The 19,462-nt window shown below is 32.3% G+C and overlaps 1 protein-coding gene across 2 annotated transcripts in view; it reads left to right on the top strand.

Moving 5' to 3' along the window:
• Positions 1-19,462, top strand: part of LOC126770523 (sodium-independent sulfate anion transporter-like) — a 34,148-nt gene extending 14,686 nt beyond the window's left edge. For both annotated transcript variants that reach the window (XM_050489947.1, XM_050489948.1), the window contains exons 4-13: positions 1,650-1,789; positions 2,010-2,090; positions 3,999-4,162; positions 8,737-8,891; positions 9,547-9,708; positions 11,418-11,530; positions 12,609-12,782; positions 15,836-15,986; positions 17,364-17,537; positions 18,407-19,462. In XM_050489947.1, the coding sequence (XP_050345904.1) occupies positions 1,650-1,789; positions 2,010-2,090; positions 3,999-4,162; positions 8,737-8,891; positions 9,547-9,708; positions 11,418-11,530; positions 12,609-12,782; positions 15,836-15,986; positions 17,364-17,537; positions 18,407-18,603 (1,511 nt within the window). In that variant the 3' untranslated portion in view covers positions 18,604-19,462. The remainder of the gene's footprint in view (positions 1-1,649; positions 1,790-2,009; positions 2,091-3,998; positions 4,163-8,736; positions 8,892-9,546; positions 9,709-11,417; positions 11,531-12,608; positions 12,783-15,835; positions 15,987-17,363; positions 17,538-18,406) is intronic.

Here is a 19,462-nt window from a genome sequence, read left to right as displayed (position 1 = left end):
AGTCATCAGATATTCTACCGCAAAACAGCAGTGTTGTGTTCCGGTTTGAAGGATGAGTGAGCCAGTGTAATTACAGGCACAAGGGACATAAAATCTTAGTTCCCAAGGTTGGTGGCGCATTGGTTATAAGCGATGGTTGACATTTCTTACAATGCCAACGTCTAAGGGCGTTTGGTGACCACTTACCATCAGGTGGCCCATTTGCTCGTCCACCTTCCTATTCTATAAAAAAAAAAAAATTAAAAACTATATAAATAGGCATAAACAAAATAATATGTATCTTTTTTCTTGTGTTTATCAACCGATTTGTTTTTTTTTGTAGCTTTCGACAAACTTCAGTGTTATCAATTAAAAAAAACAAATAATAATAGAAAAATATATAATATTTTCCACAAATTTTCAATAATGCTTAGGGTCGAATTTAAAAAAAACTAGATGAAACATAACTGTATGTTAACCAAGCACTGAAAATATTATATTTTTCCCCGAATAAAGGTTTGTTTGCAACACTTAGACGTGTAGCTAATAATTTGGAATGGCTAGGGATTGGCCAAAATATATTCGCATAGCAAATTCATTGGTCTAACATATTTAGCACTTCGACTAAATGCTGAAATAGTGCGAACAACTCATAATATTCATAGCAGCATCATATTAGAACACATGGAAAGTATATAACATTTCAAAAATAATTACTCTAATAGTAATATAATAATATAATATAATATAATATCCTGGGACATTTTTCACACACGGCCATCTGATCTCAAATTAAGCTTGTACAAAGCTTGTGCTATAAAAACCAGACTACTGATATACTACATATACTACTTTTCTTTTGTAAATACATACTTAAATAGATAATTACACCCAGACTCAGGACAAACAGCCATGTTCATGCACACAAATGTCTGTCCTGGGTGGGAATCGAACCCACAACCTTCGGCGTGAAAGGCAAGTTTTCTACCAACCACGCCAACCGGCTCGTCAATATAATAAGCGGTTTAAGTAAATTGTAGAATATATTAATAACTATGATAGTTATCTGTAATACCTAATCTAGATATATCTTTTCAAGCATGTTTAACAATATAAAATAGTAGTTTGTTATCGAAATTTTAATCATAGGAGCTGCATTTTTTAAAATTTGTTTCTCGTGTGGAACTTGATAGTAACTTTTCAAGGAAACTAATAATTCTAAGAAAAAATATTAGTCTACGTCAACATTTACCAAAATAGACAGCTATCTATAGAGCTTACAGCTTTTTTTTCTTGCAGTGGAAACCTTCAGAAAGGTACCCAGCACCCATGGGGGGGGTGAACTGGGTTATGTGGGAGTCTTACCCACTAAAACCACTGTGATATGTTGATAAAACGCATCCGCGGCCTCTCGCGTGCTATGCTCCGCTCGTGGCTCGACGGAGCTATCGGAGCAGGCCCTCACCTCACAAATACACAGCCCCTCCTAAGAGCTTCCTAGCTTCAGGGTGTAAAATATATGATAATTATATAGGAACCAGTTACGGCTTAGGTTAGGTTATGTAAACACAGTTACAATCGGGTGGCTCATATTCCTGTTTCCTTTACTATATTAAATTTAAAAAAATCGAACTTATGATTTGAGTGTTACAAAGTTCTTCTCTCAACAGGTGTCCTCATCGATTTTATATCTGTACCGGTCACTGTAGGTTTTACATCAGCGACGTCCGTCATAATCGCCGTGTCTCAGCTCAAGGGATTACTGGGAATCCAGTTCAAATCAAAGGGTTTTATCGATACCTTGAAACAGGTAAAATATTCTGTATTACTTAAATTTAAGAATATATGATTTTCAATCAGAACAAATTCGTTATAAGTAACCTTAAGTAAGTCAGCGTTTTATTTGTCTGTTATTATATTAATTACAAGTACCACAAAGTCATGAAAAATTTCTAAATGTATTAATTCAATAAATTCTCTGTGTCCGTACTCGATTTTGTTTTGTTTTGTAACATAATGATTTTTTTTAGGTTTTCATCAACATACCTAACGCTAGATTGGCTGACAGTACGTTGGGAATATCGTGCATAATTATACTTCTTTTAATGAGGGTAAGTCATAAATGATTCATTTAAAAGTGTGGATAGTATTGAAAACTGACACTAATATAGAAATACACTTTAAATAGTCGTTTTACGGTTATAGTCTACGAAATTCTATCCAAAACAATTTTATGAGGGTTTTTATATTGAACATTTATTTAAAAGTAATGGATTACCCCACACTTTATGACCGAAAGCTTTGTGTAATACAGACCTTATGTACATCGTAAAACGCACAATTAATTAATCGCCGTATCGCGTGCATTGCGTGATATTGCCTATCTTGAGATTATATATTTTAACAATACATGTTTGTACTCTTTACTTTATATAAAATATAATAAAGCTAAAGTACCCGAAGTAATAATATTTTATAAAGTAATTTTTTAAATCAGTCTCGAGATATGAATCAAATATGAAAAAGTAAACATTTTTCTTTAAACAATATGCTTTTGTATAATTAAAAACTGTGCTTTATTAATTTAGTGTAGTCAACAACAATGTAGTTTACAACAAACATTTTTTTTTTATTAATTTTTAAATATGTTATATAAGAACTCATCAATAAAATTACAAGAATTTACAGGACGAATAGACGCAACTTAAGAAATAGAAACATTTAGGCATTAAAAAAAAGCTTTTATTATTCGATCGAATTAATATCAATGTTTTTTTTTTTTAATTCATTTATTTTAAAGAGGGTTTTTTCTTTAAGAAAATGCCACCCTCATAGTGCTTACAGAACATTAAACTTTTCACATTGCTTAATTACATCATTCATGTCATAGCGTTTACATCATTCTTAATAAGATCATTCACTAGCTTGTACAAAACTTTCGCTGGTTCTGATGTAGGGTCAGCGAGGACACTGTTACATGCCCCCACCTCTCCGCAATAATTAATTAAACGTAAAAAATATATTCTATCTGTTTCGTTTCGAGCACACTCCATTTACTGGTGGTAGGGCTTTGTGCAAGCTCGTCTGGGTAGGTACCACCCACTCATCAGATATTCTACCGCAAAACAGCAATACTTGATATTGTTGTGTTCCGGTTTGAAGGGTGAGTGAGCCAGTGTAATTACAGGCACAAGGGACATAAAATCTTAGTTCCCAAGGTTGGTGGCGCATTGGATATGTAAGCGATGGTTGACATTTCTTACAATGCTAATGTCTAAGAGCGTTGGTGACCACTTACCATCAGGTGGCCCATATGCTCGTCCGCCTTCCTATTCTATAAAAAAAAAAAATTAATATCAATGTTATGAAAATTTAATCTAAAATATTATATTAATTTCTAGTTATAATTTATTTTAATTGAATGTTAAACACAATTACTGCGTATTCACATTCCTTTCACCTACCAGAGTATGTCAAGTGATATTACATCGCCAAACAGAATCCTTTGACAACGCTATTAGCGATTGTATCAACGTAAGGTACGTAACCTAAGGTAGACACGGTAACAGCGTTACAGTCGCGATACTATTGCGCGTTTTCATATCACCTTACTAACGCGACTGTATTAGTACGATTACTTTTTGCTATTCAATCTGATATCACGCCTTCTATGCGCGTGGCTTTCATCATTTTATAGATGTAAAGGTTTTTTGGATTGTTTTTCGGGATGGTTGGCGTTCTATGGGGGAGGCTTTCGTCCAGCAGTGGACGGGAAAAGGCTGAAAAAAATAAAAAAAATAAAGGTTTTTTAATTAGTATGAATAGATTCGTAGTAACTTCATCGATATCAAAAATGAAACAAAAAATCGTTCCATTTTAAATATATTTCTCTTCACAAAAAACCATAACGGAACAAAGCGATGTTACATAAAATATATGAATTTAAATATGGAAATATTCCATACCTTATTTCCTGTCTTATTCTTCATCACAAACTGTATGAATACTTTTGTTTGCAGAAAATGAAAGATACGAATGTAGAGGCGAATAAAAAAAGCTTAAAGAAGATATTATGGCTGTTATCAACTTCGAGAAACGCTATAATCGTTGTTGTATGTTCTATAATGGCTTTCACATGGGAATCGCATTCAGTATCGCCGTTCAAACTCACTGGGACTGTGAAGTAGGTTATTACTTTTTTATTATTAATGCCATTATTTATAGTACTTTCGGATTTTCGTTCGTGATAATACCATTTTTATGAAGGTAAGTGTTTAATACTTACGAATAACGTATAGTAAAATTGTCTAATTGTCGTTTACATTTTTTTATTGAATTTGTATCTTGATACATTTACCTCCTAAGATAAGCCTTCAGATCTGTAGGTAACAAGACAGTGACAGCTTCTGAAGTACTCCTCGTAAACAGTTACTTTTTATTATAATTAGTTAGTAAAAAGAATTGTTACTTATATATATTAACCGGGCACACATAATGAGTAATAATTTTGATAAAATTTATTTTAAATATTTATATTATTTTATTTCAAAAGTTATCTAAAATATGTTTATGTGTGGTAGAGCAACTAGTCTGTTTGTTGAAGGACTCATTAGTTTTATATTCTGCCACCAAATAGTTTTATGATGAAGTTCTGAGCGATTTTGGTCCCAGCAACCAGGGAATCACTCTCATAAATCAAATGGTATGGCAGTCTGACTTAACCGGTGAGAGAGGTGCAGGACCCGGGACTTTACTTGGTTTCTGACACGTGGGAGTATTTATAACGCCAACTTTTAAACTTCAAGATTCCTCTGACAAATTCATGACGGAAACATTCAAAAACGCCAAAAGAAACACTAAATTTCTGTTTTGTGTGTGCGTGTAATTCATAAGGCAACGCATTAACTGTGCAAGGAATAGTTAATTTTTCACAGCGCCCCTGCTTGGGCGGTGGTGACGACTTACCTTACCGCGTAGTCAATTCGCTCGCTTACCATTCAATTATAAATTAAAAAGTAAATTAGATTATAGTTGTTATTTATGTATTTTATGCACGAATACTATTTAAACAATTATAACTTTATAACCCATTTATCATTAATTATAATGTACTTAAATAAATAAATAAAAAACAATACAATATCTTAATTAACGACAAGCATTTCTGCGAACTGTAAACCACGACGCTTGTTATACAAGAATTAATAATAATATTCTTTAATTATTTTCTCCCTCAAAATACACGTATTACGTTTAAAATAAAATTGAATTTGGCAGGGAATAGTTGCCTGTAGTTACACTGTTTCACTCGCCCTTCAAACTGAAACAGAACAATACCAAGTATTGCCGTTTTAGATTTAGATTTTGATTTGGTGGAATATCTGATGAGTGGGTGGTACTTACTGAGACTTACTCAATGTTTCAGAATATACATATACCTTTCTTTTAATACTCTTCTTACTACATAATGATGATTTTCTCGACAGACAAACTCTTAATTTTTTTTATTGCCCGACCTGGTGTTTGATTCCAGTAACTCGGATCTGTGGCCTTATAAGTTGGCCACTAGACAAACAGAGAAGTTCTTATAAAAACTCTATAAGTATCTATTTAGTGCTATGTCATATAATTAATTTAACACTTAATAAATTTCAAATTTTTATAAAGACACAATCAATAAATCTCATTACTCATTAAAATATTACTTGTTCGATAATGATGCTTGGATTTAATCTCGGGTTCAATAAATCATTGTGAATAGGTACTAACTTCATTGTATATATGATTTATTTTAAAAGATAAACTACACGAGCTTTTTTCCTCTTTCTAGCAGCGTTCGGTATAGTTAAAATATTGACCATTCAAAAACGTTTTATTGTTAAATTTACTTGAACAAAATACTATAATATTTGACTTTATATGTATTTATAAAAGCACTCAGCGCTAGTAGCCACTTAATTGTGTTAACCAAATACGCGCGCGCAACGCGTACACAAACGCAATTTTGCTCAAATCACGCACGTGAATATTTGTTTGATGCCAATTTCTTTGTTTTAATGAAATCCTTTCTATACCATTTCGATTACGTTTTTTAATTATTTACATAATATAACATTTTTATATATTTCATTCGTTCATTGTGATAACTCTGCTAGATAACCAATACGATGTGTATTGGTACACCAAGGTTTAGTGGTATTGGTATTGGTACATCAAGCGTTTAGTGGATATTTATAATCTTCTTAAAAGGTCATAGGGGCCTGTATGGTTTCCGCATCACATTCTCAAGGTGCGAAGTTGCTAATTTTAATAACAATAAAAAACATACTTATTGCTATTTTTTTAAATGGAACATCAATCGACGTGCCTTGGGGATAGAACTCGTTTGTCGTGACGGCAAACGGTATGACGCTCTCTTATACCTCACCTCTCTCCACCGTTGCTCTCTATGACCTTTTGTGTATTTAATACTTATTTATTAGGTATATATATTGAAAGGATTGGCAAAAAATAAATGACTGACATATCAACGCCCAAATTTCTGGGGCTAGCACCATGAAAATTTGCACACTCCTTTTACATAGTAGATTTTAGTAAAGAGGATGACAGTTTGTATGAGAATCCTTCATTTTTAAAGAACAATGCAATTGGCATTTAGTAATGCTGAATTATGACGCAAACGAAGCCGCGCGAACGAAGTATATAGTCCTAGCGCTTGGTTAGTACTATACATTTTGTTGCTATGTATTATTATAATAATAATAAAATAAAATGCTTATGTATTAACGAAACTCTTTTTATGTATTTTGCTTTACATTTATTGAGATTTCTTTAATTGACGAATTGACAAGTGAGTGTAGTGCTCACGGCTACCTTTGTTTTTTTTTTTAATTTCATTTTAATACTCTGAGCAATGATCTTTTCTAATGTTTTGATAACGGATCTGACACCATCAAGCTATTCAATTAATAAGCGGATGTACATGTATCAGTCGTTTTTGACGGGCGGGTTTGGTAAATACTTGCTTTTCACGCCGAAGGTTGTAGATCCGATTCCCTGAATGCAGGGCAGACATTTGTGTGCTTAAACATGTCTCTTTGTACTGAGTATGGGTGTAATTATCTATATAAGTATGTATTTACAAAAGAAACGTAGTATATGTAGTATATCAATTGTCTGGTTTCCATAATACAAGCTCTGCTTAGTTTAGGATCAGATGGCCGCGTGTGAATGTGTGTGAAGATTTTCCAGGATTGTACATAATTTTCAAACATAAGACGATTAGCAAACAATATTGTTTTAATTAAAGGCAATGCTTAGCCGGACTTAATACCTGCGACAAACCTTTGATTAAGGTCAACGCGTTGTCAACGATTTAATAAAATCTGATATATATTTATGATTAAAATAGGATATGAGATTCTATGTGGAATGCGAATATTCATTACATTATTTATATTTTTTATTATTATTTGTTTTGGAATATAGTTATACAAAGTCCTTAGTTATTTTACATCTTATAATATGTGATGTCGATACGACGAAGACCGGCATACTTTGTTAAAAAATTAGTTTATTGATCATAATAGGCTACCTTTACGACATTTCAGAAACATAACATTTAAATAAATCATTTGTGGCGTCCACCACATGTGCATCCCACTAACATACATACTTACACACATATTATAAACATACATAAACACACATCCAAACAGACATACTACACAACACATTCCAACTCAACATAGAATATTGTTAAATAACACTCAAATAGACGGACTTTTCTGACACGTCGGATAAGACCGAATAATGTAAAAAAAAATATAAATAGACGGTTTACATGAAAAACACGATCTATGTGTGCGTATTTAAACATTTGTCGAAAATGTTCCGTCAATTTTTTTAATAAATCGTTCCTGGCGTCTTTTACCTCAAAATGAAGCGTTTGTCGGATAAGTCCGGCACACATCGCCATTCAGAGGTAAAAAACACTTTCATTAATCAAAAATTAAAAAGTTTATTCACGAGATCAGCTTTTAATATTTCTTAAGTAATTAACACAACAATAAATAATCAAACAAATTAAAAAAAACAACATTCATATTTTGATTTAAAAAGATAATGTATTGATTTAAAAGTATATCGAATTCTTATTACAATTCACAAAAAAGTAGTGTTCCTCTGTTGGATTTTCTGTTATAATTTCCCAGTGTGGACTAACTAAATCAATTACCTAAAAATAATATTTACTATATTTACATTAAAATTCAATCAATGGAAATTTAATTTTATTCATAATAGTATTTATTTAACAGTAATCAAACAAAAATAAAAAAATTATTTCAAGTAAACCACATGGCCTTATTTCGACAAATTAAATAAATTGAATACCTAATGGTGATATACGGTAAGAGTTCGCAGGACCCATGGCTTTACGTGCTTTCTGAGGCACGGGAGTGTTTGCGAGTGGAGTTCTAGACTCCGGGCTGCTACTGACAATCTTCGACAGAAAAGCCCAATAACTTGTTTTATTTGCCCGACCTGGGATTTTAACCCAGAACCTTAAGATCTACGGCCTTATATAGAGCCGTTAGAAGAAACAGACAATAAAGCATACTATTCTCAATCTCAAACAGATAAATCAACATCAATTTTTTTATATAAGATTAAGTTTATTGTTCGAGTAAGTCGATTAATTTCGAAAAAAAAAATTATAGTTTTGTCTTTTATCCTACAATAAGCGATTTGTTCTAGAGAAGGGCTACCATCGTGGTCCTTACCACCATTTGGCACTGAGCACGATGGGAGGAATGTGACGTTTATCGAAATGTGTTCAGAATTGGGTTCGTCAATAGTACTTGTTCCAATTATCGGAGTACTGGGAAATGTCGCTATTGCGAAAGCCTTTGGTATGTATACTGTTATATTAAGTGATCTATTTCTAGTACATGCTTTGGTTGCGTAAATTCATATTGAGGTTGGTGCTGTGCATTGTTCTTAATTATTATTTATATGATTCGTTTTAATCACACTTAATAATTTTAAAGCCTTAATAAAAAAAACATTAATAAATAGTGCATATTATGCTTTATAAGATTATATAGATGATAATGAATTTGAAGTTTTCGTTGATTTTCACACAGGATACATTAATTTAATTGTTTATGATTCATTCATATTCAGCCCACATTAATCCACTGCTGGACATAGGCCTCCTCACAGGCGCGCCAGTTATCCCGGTCCTGTGCTAGTCGCATGTTTATGATTATTAAGTCAATATTTTTTTACCCTATATACTTTGGCGCTGTATGAAATTATAGTATTATAAATGAATAAAGCCTTATTCCTTACATCGCCAATACGCTACCAACATTGGGGACCATGACCCTTGAGCCTTTATATTATAAGATGGATAACAATCATAAGTTTTGATATTATATTTACATTTATCTTACAAGATTAAATGCTAACCGAACTAAGTTAGATCAAGTAAACTACTTAATTACAGAAATATAATGTCTTAAGATACAGAAAACACTTGTCCAATTAATATTTTTATTTCAGCTAGCGGCGAGTCTGTCGATGCCACGCAGGAACTATTAACCTTATCACTTTCGAATGTCTTGGGCTCGTTTGTAAGCGCAATGCCGATAACTGGCTCCTTTTCACGCAGCGCGGTGAACCATGCCAGCGGGGTCGCAACACAATTTGGAAGCATTTATACAGGTATACTAAACATTATATTACTTCGTACATTTAACATTTATAACGCTTCGACAATTATTATCCATTATCCAATTTTCTTCTTTTAACCTTTTAACCTGATGTTAAATGGCACCGCCGCCCATACCGCCCATAGACATTGGCGATATAAAAAGTATTATTTATTCCTTTCATCGCCATTGCACCACCAACCTTGGGAACGAAGATGTTATGTCCTTTGTGCCTGTAGTTACACTAGCTCATTCACCCTTCAAACCTGTGTGGCGGTAGAATATCTGATGAGTGGGTGGTACCTAACCAGACGGATTTGCACAAAGCCCTACCACCAACCGCCCATCACGAGATGAATTATAAACACCAATTAGGCACGTGGAAATTTAGTGACGCTTGACCTCGTCTGAACCCGCAATCTTGTGATCATTTAAACTTTATATAAAGATTTAAAACAATGTTGCATACATCACGAAGCGCTCGGTAATTGTTTAACCTCGAATGTATGGAACAAATGAATAAAAACAAAAACTTTCGTTAATATAATAAAAATATATTGTCTTATATATTATAATAATATATAGCATTGACATATATAGCTTACACACAATTTCCACATTTTATTGCAATACTAATTTCCACCAGCGGCTTCGGCTCCATATATATATTTGTTATTATTATATTATTAGTATCTTTTAAAAAAGCCGAGATGGCCTACTGGTAAGAACGCGTGAATCTTAACCGATGATCGTGGGTTCAAACCCGGGCAAGCACCACTGAATTTTCATGTGCTTAATTTGTGTTTATAATTCATCTCGTGCTTAACGGTGAAGGAAAACATCGTGAGGAAACCTGCATGTGTCTAATTTCATTGCAATTCTGCCACATGTGTATTCTACCAACCCGCATTGGAGCAGCGTGGTGGAATAAGCTCCAAACCTTCTCCTCAAAAAGGGAGAGGAGGCCTTAGCCCAGCAGTGGGACATTAACAGGCTGTTACTGTAGTATCTTTAAAGGTTATATTAAATTGCTATGGCTAAGGTACAATGGTACTTAATGATTATGTATAATAAATAATAATAAAGATAATTGCTCATTTTTATTACACGCATAAATCGAATTTGCTTACATCACAATTATAGAATATATTATATATACGAGTTTATGCTGTAGAATGTTTAGGCCTTGATAGTTCGATTGGATGACTGTTTTTTAAATTAAAACAATCGCTTCCGGATATTTTTTTAGCTGTTGATATACAAATATTATTATAAATATATATGTTTTTTTTTTAACAAACTTTAATGTGATTTCAATAACGTACGATATTAGTTTTTATTTCTTTATCATTTGAATCTTCAAACACATATAGAGATAAAAAGTTGTATTACGTCATAATATTATCGTTATTTTTGTATTGTAATAAGAAAAACGTTTAAAAGTGATGAACGAACTAATATTGGAAGCACTAATAGCGTAATGATTTACGGGCCGTCTACCAATGTAAAATGTCGCAGGTTCGATCTTGACCCTTGGGCTATTGTCGTCCACACTCCCAACCCAAGTTGTACGCTTTATTGAAGGGGGAATAGTTATAACCTAGCTACTACGCCAATGAGGCAGACATTATACTTACATAAATTATTATTGAAGGTGTAAAAAATTTATTGAAAATGAATGTTTGATATTTTTTTTTTTATATTAAAATTACTTCGTTTCAGGTATATTGGTTCTCTTATCTTTAAGTCTTCTAACGCCGTACTTCTATTTTATACCGAAAGCCTCGCTTGCCGCTGTTGTGATATGCGCCGTTATATTTATGATTGAATATGAGGTTTGTATAATATATATTTTGTTTACATTTAAAACTGTCGTATTTTCTTTTGTGTTTTTAATGAACATTCGCGCACGGCTTAGATCGCGTCTAAGGGGGGCAGATGCTGACCCTTTGTCCTCTTTATATTCTTATTATATATATATATATATATATATATATATCAACGTTAATGCAAAATGTCATGATAATCAGTTGAGTAATTCAGCATTTATAATATTATGGATGAGTTGAATTAAAGTGTAATTCGAAAGACACGTTCCGGAAAATCTGCAAAAAAAAATGTGCAATTTAAAACGATACTAATATTAACAATTTAATATTTTAACAATATTTAATATGTAATAATTTATTATTGTTATTTATAATTTACTTATATCTTTATGTAATAATTGAATATAAGATTTGTTGGATTAATAAATATGCAAATACATTAACGTACCGAAATGTATACATTTTGGACTGTAATGTGTTTTTTTTATTTTTTTATCGATAAAAATTTTACTGGTGGTAGAGCTTTGTGCAAGCTCGTCTGGGTAGGTACCACCCACTTATCAGATATTCTACCGCAAAACAGCAGTACTTGTTATTGTTGTGTTCCGGTTTGAAGGATGAGTGAGCCAGTGTAATTACAGGCACAAGGGACATAAAATCTTAGCTCCCAAGGTTGGTGGCGCATTGGCTATGTAAGCAATGGTTGACATTTCTTACAATGCCAATGTCTAAGGGCGTTTGGTGACCACTTACCATAAGGTGGCCCATATGCTCGTCCGCCTTCCTATTCTATAAAAAAAAAAAAAACTACCATAAATATTTACTTTAGCTGTATTAACAATAGTATTTTTCGTGTCATACAATATATAATATTGAAAAATGAATTGGTTTCAGCTTCTGTATAAATAATAATGGCCTTCACTATTGTATAGACCTATATAATTATATGGCCTTGACTATTCTGTATATATTTCTAAATCAAAAAAGGAATGTCGTTCTTTATCTTTTGAAGTCTAAAATTATTTATACTAAAAAAAGCTATATTTAGTTCCTTATTAATAGTAATTTGAAATGAATATTGTAGGTAGTGAAGCCGATGTGGCGCTCGAGACGTGCCGACCTTGTGCCCGCGTTCGCTACCTTTGTTCTCTGCCTTATCGTCGGAGTCGAACTGGGTATAGTCGCTGGAGTCCTACTGAATGTTATATTACTGCTGTATCCGAGTGCTAGGCCAACTATGGAAGCTGAAATTATAACGGTGAATATTCTATTCGTTTATCGTATTCTCTACGTACTCGCGCCAGCTAAGTAAGTATACTTAGTGCCTTATTGTTAAAATTTTGATGCGGCACCAAGCAATCCTGTATAAAGTCAGTAATGGTCTAAAAACCTGCTATTAAATATAAAAAAAGGCTATTTTCTTTTGCTAATATTTGAATTTACTTATGTAATGTATGTTCGTAAAAATATAAACATATTTTTTTTTAGAAATTGCGATGTACATACTATTAGTTACAAGACCAAGCATAAGCTAGTTAATTACCTTCTCACTATTCGCTTATTGAACAGAGTAAATAATTGTTTTATAGCACAATGTATACAATTTTATAACACAATCCCAGAAAGCGTATATTTATAGTTAAATAATAATTTAAAAAAAACCACTAAGGTTAAAATGTACAAAATCGTAGTCAATTTTTGACAATAAACGCTCTGCTTTATATAACGATAAAACGCGTTATACTTATAGTATATAAAGATTTTGACTTTGACTAAACATATTTTGAAGCGAAATCCAACGCAATGACGAATACAATATATATGCCGAGATGGCCCAGTGGTAAGAGCGCGTAAATCTTAACCGATAATCGTGAGATCGAATCCGGGCAAGCACCACTGAATTTTCATGTGCTTAATTTGTGATTATAATTCATCTCGTGCTTGATGGTGAAGGAAAACATCGTGAGGAAACCTGCATGTGTCTAATTTCACTGAAATTCTGCCACATGTGTATTCCACTAATCCGCATTAGAGCAGCGTGGTATACGCTCCAAAACCTTCTCCTCAAAAAAGGAAAGGAAGCCTTAGCCCGGCAATGGGACATTCATAGGCTGTTAATGTAATGAATACAATATACCATTGTATTATACATACACAGTTAGTAACGACGTTTTACTGCACTGTTCAAGATAAATATTATGATCGAAAAATCTGCACACAATAAATACAGCCGATATCCGAGCAAGCAATCAGTATGATTGCATTCTCGGATATGAACTTTGGTTACCTTCCATGTGTTCTTCACTGGGCTTTCCGTGATTAAATACGTTTTTAATACTTTAATATATTACGCCTCCTTAAATTTAATATCCATTCTTTAATATCCTACGCTCGCCATATCTGTTTTAAGTGTAATTGATAAAAAGTATCTGCGAATAATATCTATGTATATCTAATCTGATACTCCTCAAATTTAAGCTGTTTATAGATAATAACTAAAATAAAAGTTATAATAACAGATAAAAAAAAAACATTTTTAGGTTAAATTAAAGTAATTCCATCATCAGTAGTGTAGGTATTTAATATCCTTTTTATAAGAAAAAAAATCAAAGCTTACTCTCAATAGCAGAACCCAATGAATAAGCCGCTGTTTACAGCTAGACGTTGCGAAAAAAAATTCTAACACAGCTCTGTTTAAACTTTTATAAAAGATGAGGGCAGACATCCTCACAATAGAATAGCCGTTTTGATAATTGGATACTGAACTATTTAGAGATGATAGGTTTAAGTGCATAAGGTTGCGTATCGCATTGGAGCAATGTGGTGGGAAAATCTTCGAACTTTCTCTTAAAAGCAGAAGAACGCTTGGCATTAAGACGGTTGTTTACAATTGCTCACTTTTCACTTTTACTAATTCAAACAGATGTTACGCAAAAGTTACACGACTGATTGAAATATGCACATTACATACAATTATTTGCAGCGCATTCGCTTTGCTTATATAAATAATGTCTCTTTAAATTAAAATAGTGTAATAATAGATTGACTGATTTCTTTTCAGGTCGATCTACTCAATTGTTCTTATGTTTTCTTCCCTTTAAATTGAGAAAACCGACAGAGTACCTTTTGTCAACAAATTGCCACCCTTGTTATTGACAGTTTTCATATAAATTAACAACATTAGTACACTTTCATATAAATTAGTAACATTGTGTAATCGTGTCACAAAATGAAACAAGAATAGTTAATACTTACAAGTACCATAATAACATTTAGTACTGAAATTAAAACTGAAGTAACCTTAAATTTATATCATTTATTTATATCTCTTGTATATAAATTTCATTGCGATACAATACAGTTATCAAATTTCTATCGGTAATGCTTATTATACATTTTTGGGCAGTAAATATGTTCAAATCTAGGTCGATTATTTGTTATTACATTGGCAATTTAAACTGCAGTAAAAATTCAAGGCCATCGCAATCACCATATACTTAATAACTGCAATAAACATTTTAGTTACGCTTGTAAAGTTAAAGCTAATTCTAGAATATGACATAAAACTGCCCAATTATTTCTATCATTCATTGCGTTATTGAAAAACATTCGGTTCATATTTTACTAGATGCGTCACGTGATTTTACTGCGTTAATTTTAGGTTTTTATACAAATTTCTATATCCGATTCTATTGGAAGAAAGAATAAAAATAAATATACAACCTTGACCTTAAATTTACATGACACCGTTGGTCGAGATCTAAATAATGTATGAAATTCATTGTGGATTCGTGAAAACATGACGTTAAAAGTGGCGGCGATGTTGTTATCAGAGTTTCGGAAGATTTAAAGTAGATATTTTTATCAATTATGAAAGTGGGTGGGCATTTGCCAATAATGGACCACCTGATGTTAAGTAGTCACCGTTGCCCATAGACATTGGCGACATAAGAAATATTAACTATTACTTACATAGCCAATGCGCTACCAACCTTGGTAACTAAGATGTTACATCCCTTGTGCCTGTTTTTACGCTTGCTCACTCACCCTTCAAACTGTAACAGGACAATATCAAGTACTGCTGTTTAATGGAAGATAAAAATGTAATACATTCATATTTTCCTCTATCATTCTCAATAATCGCAAACATTTTTTTCTCAACATAAATGTCATCGACCGTAATTAAACTAAATATATAAATGAAAATATATATTTAGCATGAATAATATATGTATATAATGTATTTAAAATGGTAATCGCATCCAGATCACTTTATTTGATGGGTAATCCTTCCCTTTTGTCTTTTTACAGAACAGCACAGGCTTTAGTTACTTGCTGATAACAGTAGGAAACAGTCTTTACTTTCCCGGCGTGGAGTACATTCGGCAATATGTCAGCCGAGCCGCGAAAAAGCAGGGCGGCTGTAGCATGCCTGTTGTTATTGACTGCAGATTTGTATTAGGTAAGTATTTTATATACGGTTTAAAATCACTTTATTTCTCAAGATTACAATCACTTCGAGGAGAAATAAATAAACTTAACAAATTAGTTACAATTAATATACAGAGTGCGCAAATAAATAGACGGTATTACAAAAAACTTGATTAACAAAAGCATTTGTGAATATGTAGGTACATTTCAATAATTGTCTTGTTATTGAGAATAGCATAAAGGCCGGTTTACATGTTGTTAGAATTTTTTTTTTTTTTAAAAACATTGTTTTTGAAATTTGATTATTTACTAGCATTACCTTTGAAAATGTGATCTTTAAGTAATTTTTTATAAATATATATTTTTTTTGCGTTTTTTATATAATTTGGCAATGAATTATAAATTCGTGCTCCTTGGTACAAAATACATTTTTTTCCGTAATTAGTTTTAGGTTTATATACTTGAATGTTATATTCCATTAAATATGTTCAAAAGCAATTATTTATAAACGAAACCTAGGAGTATCGGGTATTTTCATTATCGTTCACGTTATAATAGTAGTGTAGTAGAAGTATATTTGTTTGTATACATAATTAAAATAATTTGGATCTAAATCTTTGGAAAGTTAATTCCACCTTAGTCAAAAAAGTTAACGTAAACAACACTTGAAACTTACAATAATAGTTATAGTTTTCCAAACCGTCCGCTAGAGGCGCTGATCCTTACAAATTTTACTAATCTAAAGCAAAAGCGTTAGTGAAGTAAAACCTTGCAAAAACTCAGAATCAGGGCACTGATTATACAGGTGAAGACAATGGTAACTTTCGAATAATGCCCTGTAAACAATTCTGCTATCCGTAATCGTATCTTAAATATAGCGTATTTATTTGCTTAGAGATTACACACAGCTGTTTGCTTTTATCGATACCGTAACAGCTGTAAGTACTAACTATTTACATACTGGGCTAATTATTTCTGCCCTGAATCGTCCCTTAGGCCCACTGGTAATCTAATATTATTAACTCCTATCTTATACTAACTGCCTGTCCTGAATTCGTACGTATAATAATGATTTCATCCCCTATTTTTTAATCAATGAGATATAATCATTCGCAATTCGATCTATACTTCCTTACAGGCTAAAAAATCGTACAACACGCCCTACGTAATTTCCACGTTTATTTAAATATAGGAGATATTTAAATGAACTACTAAATTACTGATTCGTATAGCGAAGTGTCAATGTTAGCATATCTACATAAATACTTTAAAATTAATATGCTATTTAATTTGAGAAGGATTTAGCTTCGTGACGTATTTGTAATTATAAAATGAATTAGTTTCTATTTAGAACACCGGATTTCATGACTCCTACATATATTAAACAATAATATTATACTTTTTTTAGGTGCCGATTTTACTGCAGCCAAAGGCATTTGTGCACTATCAAGCTCGCTATCATCACGTGGTCAGCCTCTAGTCCTATTATCTCCAAGGTCGAACGTTGCATCGGTGTTCAGCGGAGCCGGGTCGAATGTCGTCGTTGTGATGACTGCTGCTGAATTAGACGCAACATTACAGAGTAAGAAAGCTTTCACTTATCAATAAAACTGAATATTTGTATACGTCCTAGGTATACTGTTATTAATATAATATTAAAAATCCTCATCGATTCAACATTACTTAAATATAATAATAATAATGTCCTCCAGACCGATTTCGGCCACGTCGGCTAATCTCAAGAGAGGTTAGTCAACTGCGCAGGACATATTATACGGCTCAATTGTGTGTGTACTAACACGGGAATAGAGAGTGCACCTGTGTTTTCGCACACACTTGTGCACTATAATATCTCCTGCGTAGTTGGCTAATCTCTCTTGAGATTGGCCGCCGTGGCCGAAATCGGTCTGGAGGACATTATTATTATTATTATTATTACTGACACGGGGCACTCACTATTCCTAACTCATAATCCGATGGGACGGCAATCCGACACGACCGGTAAAAGGTTTCAGGCGCAGGACCAATGGTTTTACGTGCTTTCCGAGTCACGGGAGTGTCTCGTAACCTTCCAGACTCCGGGCTGCTATTGAGAATTTGAAAAATTGGAAAAAAACCATTAACTTTTTATAGATCCAACCTAGGATTTCAACCCAGGACCTCCAATTAAAGGAACGAACATACAGTCTGAAGAAACAACTACAAGAACATATATTTATGTATATGTAGTTCATCTTCTGATCGTGAAGGAAAACATCGGGAGTCCATCTATCTGTTGAATCTTAATTTGCCACAATATGTGTATCCAACAAACCACATCAGTGGTATAATCTCCAGGCATTTAGAGACTGTTACTTTATGTTACTTATTAAAATGAAATATAATTGTATATCAATAATAGCACTCATTAAAATATTTTATAATTGACTAAAAATAAAATAAACTTTGCAGATCTCACCGGCCAAGTTGCTTTATCCGAACTAAATGTTAGTGACAAGAAACGGATAACGCCACCACCATCTTACAAATCGTTAAGTCAAATGGACGAAGAATCAATTAAAGTTATTATAACCGAAGACAAAAATACACCTCTACTTACTAGAACAATATCATGCAAATCTTTATCAAGAGAAATAAACGACACATGACATAGTTATAATAAAATCTGATAATATTATTAGAAAGTCAAAATGATGCTACGCTAATGTCAATAACAAGAATATCAGTAAATTTAATTATATTTCTAGTGAGTAGTGTTAGAGAAAGACATGTAATGGCTTCGTTTTTATAATTAAAATTCGTCTATCTTTGGACGGAACAGTATATTGTGTAGGAAAGTGGAAGCATGTTTAATAACTTTTCAAAATATCTTCCGCCATATTCAACATCTGATGACGTAATACCAATGAAATTGACGAAATATGACGGTAGTATTTGTGTGTTTGTGTTACATGTTTTTCGAGAATTGGAATAAAAATAATGGTATGTTTTAGTATATTGTGTCCACATAAATATGGTCAATAATATTTTATTCTTAAACAATATATAACAACAATTATATGAAAACAATGGAAAATTTTAAATATACAAAAAAATACATTTAACAGTCAGCACAAAATGGAAATAGAAATGTTCTTCTCGTATATTAATTTTCTTCAAAATTAAAAAAATAAGGTTTGACATACATTACTTAGTTAGAAAGTTTAGTTTTAAATGCGTTAAAAGAACAATAAGTTCTTAATAAATTGTGTATGGAATTGAAATAAAATGGTTGTTATTACGTTCACATCACAATATATTTACCTGCTAATTCACTTAGTTACCAATTATACCTCACAGATAAAATATAGATATTTTTATTAAGATTAATATGTTTTGAATGATTAATTTTAATCTGTGCATGTCAAGGGGCATCCCCTTCTTGTATTTATTGATAAAATATTGAAATTTGTATGCAGTGTAAAATTTTAAGTGTATTCGGTCCAGTTTTCTTTAAAAGAAAATAAA

This window comes from Nymphalis io, chromosome 9 (assembly GCF_905147045.1).
Source record: "Nymphalis io chromosome 9, ilAglIoxx1.1, whole genome shotgun sequence".
Taxonomy (NCBI): domain Eukaryota; kingdom Metazoa; phylum Arthropoda; class Insecta; order Lepidoptera; family Nymphalidae; genus Nymphalis; species Nymphalis io.
The sequence above is the reverse complement of the archived record's forward strand: the minus strand, read 5'-3'. Positions and strand labels throughout refer to the sequence as shown.